This window comes from Mizuhopecten yessoensis, unplaced genomic scaffold, assembly GCF_002113885.1.
Source record: "Mizuhopecten yessoensis strain PY_sf001 unplaced genomic scaffold, ASM211388v2 scaffold5067, whole genome shotgun sequence".
Classification (NCBI taxonomy): Eukaryota; Metazoa; Mollusca; class Bivalvia; order Pectinida; family Pectinidae; genus Mizuhopecten; species Mizuhopecten yessoensis.
In genome coordinates this window covers 75,661-86,125 of record NW_018405863.1, presented here as the reverse complement: position 1 = coordinate 86,125, position 10,465 = coordinate 75,661, and the positions used below count along the sequence as shown (strand labels likewise).

General features: G+C 36.1%; 1 protein-coding gene across 1 annotated transcript in view; it reads right to left on the bottom strand.

The window, feature by feature from the left end:
• Positions 1 to 6,697: 6,697 nt before the first annotated feature.
• Positions 6,698 to 10,465, bottom strand: part of LOC110450184 (apolipoprotein D-like) — an 11,960-nt gene continuing 8,192 nt past the window's right edge. The window contains exons 4-5 of the mRNA XM_021497491.1: positions 8,365 to 8,454; positions 6,698 to 7,017 (exon numbers count right to left, since the gene is read on the bottom strand). Coding sequence (XP_021353166.1) covers positions 6,887 to 7,017; positions 8,365 to 8,454 — 221 coding nt within the window. The 3' untranslated portion in view covers positions 6,698 to 6,886. The remainder of the gene's footprint in view (positions 7,018 to 8,364; positions 8,455 to 10,465) is intronic.

Here is a 10,465-nt window from a genome sequence, read left to right as displayed (position 1 = left end):
CAGTGTGAATAGTAACATCGGGGCGTCAGTGTAGCTAGTAATACCAGAATGCCAGTGTGAATAGTAACATCGGGGCGTCAGTGTAGCTAGCTAGTAATAACAGAATGTTAGTGTGAATAATAGCATCGGGGCGTCAGTGTAGCTAGTAAAAACAGAATGTCAGTGTGAATAGTAACATCGGGGCGTCAATGTAACTAGTAATGCCAGAATGTCAGTGTGAATAGTAACATCGGGGCGTCAGTGTAGCTAGTAATACCAAAATGCCAGTGTGAATAGTAACATCGGGGCATCAGTGTAGCTAGTCATACCAAAATGCCAGTGTGAATAGTAACATCGGGGCGTCAGTGTAGCTAGTAATAACAGAATATCAATGTCAATAGTTGCACTGGGATATCAGTGTAATTTATAGCACAGGAGTATCAGTGTAGTCAGTGAACACGACTGGTGATTTCCTCTTATGTTCGACTTGTTGAGTTGACCTCGACACATAGACCAGAAGAGTAACCGATGTAAATCAATCTGCACTTAATTTGTAACAAGAGATCACTGCTTTTGGCTGTGCGAAGTTGATCATTGTAAATCTGCGACTTATATCATTACGAATAATCTGAATGCTATCGATTCCGCCAAAGAGGTATCCCCGAGGACCGCTGGTCACTGACAATCGCTCGTTACCATGACAATCACAAGCGGGTTTTTTTCTTATCCTGACAGGAGAGAAAAATGGTGAGTAACGAACAGTTGTTGTGACTGGCGTCATACAAACATACAGATCTTGTGTGTCAAACCAACTATAACACGTACAATATGTCGGAACTGGGGATATTCTGATAGTTACGCTGACCTGTCATTGATCCATTCTAACATACTGGGAAAGGAGAAGTAAGTACGGGGTGTTATAACATATATGTAGAATACAAAATAGAACGCGGAACGGAACCCAAATACGGTACAGAATGCCAAAATTCGACGATACTATAGGTCGATAGTATAATGGTTTCTTGTTGAGTAATCGTGAATTTCCTATTGTTTGAGGTATCGTGTCACTAAGACATGTTACGAGCAAGAAGTTGCTGTTTTTACGTATGATTTCGAGGGGTTACAGTCTTGTACAAGTGAAGAGTACTAGTAAGTTTAGACCACCAGTAACTACATGTGCGGCTTCTAGTTGAAAACTTTCTAAATTTTGGAACTGAGCATCGTTATGTTGTCCGAGACCGAATTCCCGTACACTGAAATCATCGGTATGTTGTCCAAGACCGAATTCCCGTACTCTGAAATCAGCGTTATGTTGGCCGAGACCAAATTCCCGTACACTGAAATCATCGTTATGTTGTCCGAGACCCAATTCCCGTACACTGAAATCATCGGTATGTTGTCCAAGACCGAATTCCCGTACTCTGAAATCATCGTTATGTTGTCCGAGACCAAATTCCCGTACACTGAAATCATCGTTATGTTGTCCGAGACCAAATTCCCGTACACTGAAATCATCGTTATGTTGTCCGAGACCAAATTCCCGTACACTGAAATCATCGTTATGTTGTCCGAGACCAAATTCCCGTACACTGAAATCATCGTTATGTTGTCCGAGACCAAATTCCCGTACACTGAAATCATCGTTATGTTGTCCGAGACCAAATTCCCGTACACTGAAATCATCGTTATGTTGTCCGAGACCAAATTCCCGTACACTGAAATCATCGTTATGTTGTCCGAGACCAAATTCCCGTACACTGAAATCATCGTTATGTTGTCCGAGACCAAATTCCCGTACACTGAAATCGGTTTTATAAAATGTTTGTTGTTGGACTGATTATCTATCGGTTTAAAATTTAGATTTTAGATTTTAGCAGCATAGCTATTTTACCTGTATGACTGAATGTATCATTTCAAACACGAAATATTACCAACGTATAGGACTTGCATAAGCACCAATAGACACACATACACATGACTAAGAAAGTAGGGAAACTGTTTAGGTACATAAGGAGACAGAAACTGTCGGATCACATTTTACTAACTTTGCACTGCTTTTGCAACCCTATTGATGTCAAGGGTGTGTGCGTGTCAGTACTCTGATAGACAAACAACTCCACAGGACGGCAGTGTTTGGAGAGGAAATAATGTGAAGTTACGAAAACAAAACTTTAATGAAATCACAAATGCGCTAAGTCGCGTTGACTGAATCATTTCAACAAACTGTATTTGGGCTCTCCTCGTTTATGAGTTTACTTCAATGGTTGTAAAGGCAAATGCTTTGTAAGTTAGATAACAGTCATCTGATGTATAACATTAGGGTCGCTGTGTATTCATAATCAGAAAAGAAAACCGAATTCGCTATAAACCAGGCCCACTTTGAATCTATGGTCAGTAGCATCAGTATTCTTCCCCTGTGTCGATTATTTACCTCAGCATCAGTGACGTTACTGTTTCTTTTTGTCAAACCTAGTAAACAAAGCTGTTTCGTTCCGCTTCCTGTTCCGTTCTGAGTTTTGTTATCAATTGTTATTAAGTGATAGTCACGCCTTATGTTCCGTTCTCAGTTTTGTTAGTAAGTGATAGTCACGCCTTATGTTCCGTTCTGAGCTTTGTTAACAATTGTTATTAAGTGATAGTCACGCCTTATGTTCCGTTCTGAGTTTTGTTATTAAGTGATAGTCACGCCTTATGTTCCGTTCTGAGTTTTGTTAACAATTGCTATTAAGTGATAGTCACGCTTCCTGTTCCGTTCTTAGTTTTGTTATCAATTGTTATTAAGTGATAGTCACGCCTTATGTTCCGTTCTGAGTTTTGTTAACAATTGTTATTAAGTGATAGTCACGCCTTATGTTCCGTTCTGAGTTTTGTTAACAATTGTTATTAAGTGATAGTCACGCCTTATGTTCCGTTCTGAGTTTTGTTAACAATTGTTATTAAGTGATAGTCACGCCTTATGTTCCGTTCTGAGTTTTGTTAACAATTGTTATTAAGTGATAGTCACGCCTTATGTTCCGTTCTGAGTTTTGTTAACAATTGTTATTAAGTGATAGTCACGCCTTATGTTCCGTTCTGAGTTTTGTTAACAATTGTTATTAAGTGATAGTCACGCCTTATGTTCCGTTCTGAGTTTTGTTAACAATTGTTATTAAGTGATAGTCACGCCTTATGTTCCGTTCTGAGTTTTGTTAACAATTGTTATTAAGTGATAGTCACGCCTTATGTTCCGTTCTGAGTTTTGTTAACAATTGTTATTAAGTGATAGTCACGCCTTATGTTCCGTTCTGAGTTTTGTTAACAATTGTTATTAAGTGATAGTCACGCCTTATGTTCCGTTCTGAGTTTTGTTAACAATTGTTATTAAGTGATAGTCACGCCTTATGTTCCGTTCTGAGTTTTGTTAACAATTGTTATTAAGTGATAGTCACGCCTTATGTTCCGTTCTGAGTTTTGTTAACAATTGTTATTAAGTGATAGTCACGCCTTATGTTCCGTTCTGAGTTTTGTTAACAATTGTTATTAAGTGATAGTCACGCCTTATGTTCCGTTCTGAGTTTTGTTAACAATTGTTATTAAGTGATAGTCACGCCTTATGTTCCGTTCTGAGTTTTGTTAACAATTGTTATTAAGTGATAGTCACGCCTTATGTTCCGTTCTGAGTTTTGTTAACAATTGTTATTAAGTGATAGTCACGCCTTATGTTCCGTTCTGAGTTTTGTTAACAATTGTTATTAAGTGATAGTCACGCCTTATGTTCCGTTCTGAGTTTTGTTAACAATTGTTATTAAGTGATAGTCACGCCTTATGTTCCGTTCTGAGTTTTGTTAACAATTGTTATTAAGTGATAGTCACGCCTTATGTTCCGTTCTGAGTTTTGTTAACAATTGTTATTAAGTGATAGTCACGCCTTATGTTCCGTTCTGAGTTTTGTTAACAATTGTTATTAAGTGATAGTCACGCCTTATGTTCCGTTCTGAGTTTTGTTAACAATTGTTATTAAGTGATAGTCACGCCTTATGTTCCGTTCTGAGTTTTGTTAACAATTGTTATTAAGTGATAGTCACGCCTTATGTTCCGTTCTGAGTTTTGTTAACAATTGTTATTAAGTGATAGTCACGCCTTATGTTCCGTTCTGAGTTTTGTTAACAATTGTTATTAAGTGATAGTCACGCCTTATGTTCCGTTCTGAGTTTTGTTAACAATTGTTATTAAGTGATAGTCACGCCTTATGTTCCGTTCTGAGTTTTGTTAACAATTGTTATTAAGTGATAGTCACGCCTTATGTTCCGTTCTGAGTTTTGTTAACAATTGTTATTAAGTGATAGTCACGCCTTATGTTCCGTTCTGAGTTTTGTTAACAATTGTTATTAAGTGATAGTCACGCCTTATGTTCCGTTCTGAGTTTTGTTAACAATTGTTATTAAGTGATAGTCACGCCTTATGTTCCGTTCTGAGTTTTGTTAACAATTGTTATTAAGTGATAGTCACGCCTTATGTTCCGTTCTGAGTTTTGTTAACAATTGTTATTAAGTGATAGTCACGCCTTATGTTCCGTTCTGAGTTTTGTTAACAATTGTTATTAAGTGATAGTCACGCCTTATGTTCCGTTCTGAGTTTTGTTAACAATTGTTATTAAGTGATAGTCACGCCTTATGTTCCGTTCTGAGTTTTGTTAACAATTGTTATTAAGTGATAGTCACGCCTTATGTTCCGTTCTGAGTTTTGTTAACAATTGTTATTAAGTGATAGTCACGCCTTATGTTCCGTTCTGAGTTTTGTTAACAATTGTTATTAAGTGATAGTCACGCCTTATGTTCCGTTCTGAGTTTTGTTAACAATTGTTATTAAGTGATAGTCACGCCTTATGTTCCGTTCTGAGTTTTGTTAACAATTGTTATTAAGTGATAGTCACGCCTTATGTTCCGTTCTGAGTTTTGTTAACAATTGTTATTAAGTGATAGTCACGCCTTATGTTCCGTTCTGAGTTTTGTTAACAATTGTTATTAAGTGATAGTCACGCCTTATGTTCCGTTCTGAGTTTTGTTAACAATTGTTATTAAGTGATAGTCACGCCTTATGTTCCGTTCTGAGTTTTGTTAACAATTGTTATTAAGTGATAGTCACGCCTTATGTTCCGTTCTGAGTTTTGTTAACAATTGTTATTAAGTGATAGTCACGCCTTATGTTCCGTTCTGAGTTTTGTTAACAATTGTTATTAAGTGATAGTCACGCCTTATGTTCCGTTCTGAGTTTTGTTAACAATTGTTATTAAGTGATAGTCACGCCTTATGTTCCGTTCTGAGTTTTGTTAACAATTGTTATTAAGTGATAGTCACGCCTTATGTTCCGTTCTGAGTTTTGTTAACAATTGTTATTAAGTGATAGTCACGCCTTATGTTCCGTTCTGAGTTTTGTTAACAATTGTTATTAAGTGATAGTCACGCCTTATGTTCCGTTCTGAGTTTTGTTAACAATTGTTATTAAGTGATAGTCACGCCTTATGTTCCGTTCTGAGTTTTGTTAACAATTGTTATTAAGTGATAGTCACGCCTTATGTTCCGTTCTGAGTTTTGTTAACAATTGTTATTAAGTGATAGTCACGCCTTATGTTCCGTTCTGAGTTTTGATAACAATTGTTCTTAAGCGATAGTCACGCCTTATGTTCCGTTCTGAGTTTTGTTAACAATTGTTATTAAGTGATAGTCACGCCTTATGTTCCGTTCTGAGTTTTGTTAACAATTGTTATTAAGTGATAGTCACGCCTTATGTTCCGTTCTGAGTTTTGTTAACAATTGTTATTAAGTGATAGTCACGCCTTATGTTCCGTTCTGAGTTTTGTTAACAATTGTTATTAAGTGATAGTCACGCCTTATGTTCCGTTCTGAGTTTTGTTAACAATTGTTATTAAGTGATAGTCACGCCTTATGTTCCGTTCTGAGTTTTGTTAACAATTGTTATTAAGTGATAGTCACGCCTTATGTTCCGTTCTGAGTTTTGTTAACAATTGTTATTAAGTGATAGTCACGCCTTATGTTCCGTTCTGAGTTTTGTTAACAATTGTTATTAAGTGATAGTCACGCCTTATGGGAGCTGCTTCTCACACTTCATTGTACGGAGAAAGAAGAATATTTCTTAGAATCAGCCATAATTATGCCCTTACTTGAAGTCGATCAAAATGTTTAAAAAAGGTTTAAGTATGGACAACCAGTGTTGCATTAATTTTGATGTACTTAGTACAACAGCTAGTGGTGTAATACATATGTTAATTGTGTGATGCATAAATTAGTCGTGATGTAGTGCTCAAGTTAACTGTGATGTAGTACACAAGTTAGTTATGTAATACACAAATAAGTCGTCGTGATTCAGTGCTCAAGTTAGCTGTTGATGTAGTACACAGGCTCATTGGTGATGTAGTGCACAAGTTAATTGTGATATGGTACACAAGTTAGACATGACTTAGCACTCAATTTTGTTTTAAATAGCCAGTTGATACTAATACATCGCTCGTTACCATGGTAACTTAGCAGCAATACAATCACCGCCTATCTCTGTTATGTTACTAAGAACAGACCTCCGATAATGAGGCCATCGTCTCCTATGAGACAGGTTTTCATTAGAAGCATTCTTAATCACATTTAAATTCTTTGATCTGTCAACAGCCAATGATATCAGAATAAACTTGTATTAAAAAAGATAACATGAATACCGTGTAACTATCTCGTCTTTGTTTTATTTTTCGTTGTAATTTATTAAGTCGTATACATACACATATATTCGCAATTATGACGACAAAATGTGTATATCTTGCGCATGTCCTTGCAGGTTAATCACAAACAAAATCAAATTGTTGTGAGGTCACGACCGCAGGTAAATATTAGGAGTGTTCTGTGTCCCTGACCGCGTGTGTCTAACACTGACCATTGTCCATTGGTGTGAGGGGCTCGCTGTCGATCCCGTATGTACGTAGTATCTTGTACACTCGTTTTACGGACTTGGCGTTGATTTCTCCACGTTGTCTGGTTAGCAGCCATACTTTTTCTAGAACAAAGAATCGTGACATCACGCACTATAGACTTGGCGTTGGTAACGTAAAACAATACACCACGTCTATACGGATCGTTCGTGTTCACACTTTTATTTCAAATAAGAAACAAATAACTTTAGACAGCCATTTCTTGTACAACACTGGGTACGTTAAAAGTGTTTTAAACAAGTAAAATGCAGCAAAGCTGCTACACACATGATCTTTAGATAAAAGTCACTTACTGACAGTCCAACAACCACGAGGAACAGATTCTGCACACTTGAATTTATCTTTGGATATTAATGGCATCAATATAAACGTTCAGAATATTCTGTTCACGCTGAACATCTTCAAATGTTGCACTATTGTCAATAATTTTCCCAAGGCACGGAAGTGTACATCTTTAACTGCACGTTTCAACGTCAACCATTTGGTAATACAGTCATGTTCTGAGAGAGAGGAATCAGTACATGATGTACAATAATAGTATTTATGACTGCCGCAATAACTATCAACTGTCTTCAGGGTTAAAGTGTCAATCATAGCCCCTTTTAAATTGAATTACAGTTTATACATAAAATGTTATTACAGTGTATCTGGTGGAGGACACTTGTTCTACGAAGATACACTCCGCCATAACGCTAGTTTTCTGGTTGTTATTACATATTTGCTTTAAATGGGTGAAATATATACCTAGTGCTCAACGGGAAAATCTTTTTTTTTTAAATTCAATTTATAAAGTAACGCGGCGCAAATATTTTGAATGAGGTTCTCACTGCAATTTTGCCGTTGCTGCTATTATCTAGTAATATTTCCAAAATAAAAAAAAAATGAAATCAATGGTGTATTTATGTAAATATCATAATGCATGTTGCAATATTGGAATAAAACAGACACTTATTTGCCGTCGCTTCATCTGAACTTGAAACTAATAATCTTTGCAGTGAAGAGAAAGAACTGTTCTGATTGGACAATACTTATAGTGGTGAAGATTTAACATTTCGTCTATATTGACTGCATTGAAGATAACAGAGTTTATCAAACGGGGACTTTGTGATATTTCACTGTTAAAATGTTATAAATATGGATATCGTAGGGTTAACTATTATACTTTTGTAGATAGTTGCGGCCTCAATTTCCCAGAGGGCTTTCACGATTGGGAAAGCACCGGAAGTGGACAAAGTGTTTACATATCGTTTTGCGCCGCTTAGCCTTGCTAGCTATATATAAGGTAGCCGTGTATGATGAGACTTTGTGTTTGCTGTTATGATGCACGTGTGTTTGTTTAAAAAATGAACTTTCATGTTTTGTCTCCTTCTCGTTTGTTCGTTTATACCTTACCAAATCCATCCTTCACTCACCTGACCGGAAGAAAGCGTAGTCTGAACATGCGTACACTAATGAGAACGACCTATAATTACTGGCTATCACTTGGTAGTCGTCTGTTGACCCTGAAACCGAATATAAACTCTGCTTTAGAATAGATTACAATGATGTGATCCACCAGGTTAAACATTGGGGCCATACACGGAATATCTAGCAGTTCTCTCACCCCTACATTAACAAATTACTACAACAGAACTACTGCAAATGTAATTCACCAGTGTCATTACTAGATATTTTACATGACGACAGTGTCATTAATAGATATTCTATATGACGACAGTGTCATTACTAGATATTTTACATGACGACAGTGTCATTACTAGATATTTTACATAACCGACAGTGTCATTACTAGATAGTTTACAGTACCAACAGTGTCATTACTAGATATTTTACATGACGACAGTGTCATTACTAGATATTTTATATGACCAACAGTGTCATTACTAGATATTTTACAGGACCAACAGTGTCATTACTAGACATTTTACATGACGACAGTGTCATTACTAGATAATTTACATGACCATCAGTGTCATTACTAGATATTTTACATGGCGACAGTGTCATTACTAGATATTTTACAGTACCAACAGTGTCATTACTAGATATTTTACATGACGACAGTGTCAATACTAGATATTTTACAGGACCAACATTGTCATTACTAGATATTTTACAGTACCAACAGTTTCAATACTAGGTATTTTACAGGACCGACAGTGTCATTAATAGAAATTTTACAGTACCAACAGTGTCATTATTAGATATTTTACAGTACCAACAGTGTCAATACTAGATATTTTACAGGACCAACTGTGTCATTACTAGATATTTTACTTGACGACAGTGTCATAACTAGATATTGTACATGACCATTAGGGTCATTACTAGATATTTTACATGGCGACAGTGTCATTACTAGATATTTTACAGTACCAACAGTGTCAATACTAGATATTTTACAGGACCGACAGTGTCATTAATAGATATTTTACAGTACCAACAGTGTCATTACTAGATATTTTACAGTACCAACAGTTTCAATACTAGGTATTTTACAGGACCGACAGTGTCATTAATAGAAATTTTACAGTACCAACAGTGTCATTACTAGATATTTTACAGGACCATCATTGTCATTACTAGATATTTTACATAAACGTTAGTGTCATTACTAGATATTTTACAGGACCATCATTGTCATTACTAGATATTTTACACGACCGACAGTGTCATTACTAGATATTTTACATAACCGTTAGTGTCATTACTAGATATTTTACTTGACCAACAGTGTCATTACTAGATATTTACATTGTTTGTGATTCACTACTTACACTGGGACAATGCTTGTGATTCACTACTTACACAGAGATAATGCTTGTGCTTCACTACTTACACAGAGATAATGCTCGTGATTCACTTCTTACATCTTGAGGAAGTTTGTAATTCACTACTTACACAAAGATAATGTTTGTTATTCACTTCCTACACAGGGAGAATGTTTGTGATTCACTACTTACACAGAGATAATGTTTGTGATTCACTACTTACACAGAGAGAATGTTAGTGATTCACTACTTACACAGAGAGAATGTTTGTGATTTACTACTTACACAGGGAGAATGTTTGTAATTCACTACTTACACAGAGAGAATGTTTGTGATTCACTACTTACACGGAGATACTGTTTGTGATTCACTACTTACACCTTGAGAATGTTTGTGATTCACTACTTACACAGAGATAATGTTTGTGATTCACTACTTACACAGAGATACTGTTTGTGATTCACTACTTACACTGGGACAATGCTTGTGATTCACTACTAACACAGAGATAAAGCTTGTGATTCACTACTTACACAGAGATAATGCTCGTGATTCACTACTTACACAGGGAGAATATTTGTGATTCACTACTTACACAGAGAGAATGTTTGTGATTCACTACTTACCCCTTGAGAATGTTTGTGATTCACTACTTACACAGAGAGAATGTTTGTGATTCACTACTTACACAGAGAGAATGTTTGTGATTCAATACTTACACAGAGAGAATGTTTGTGATTCA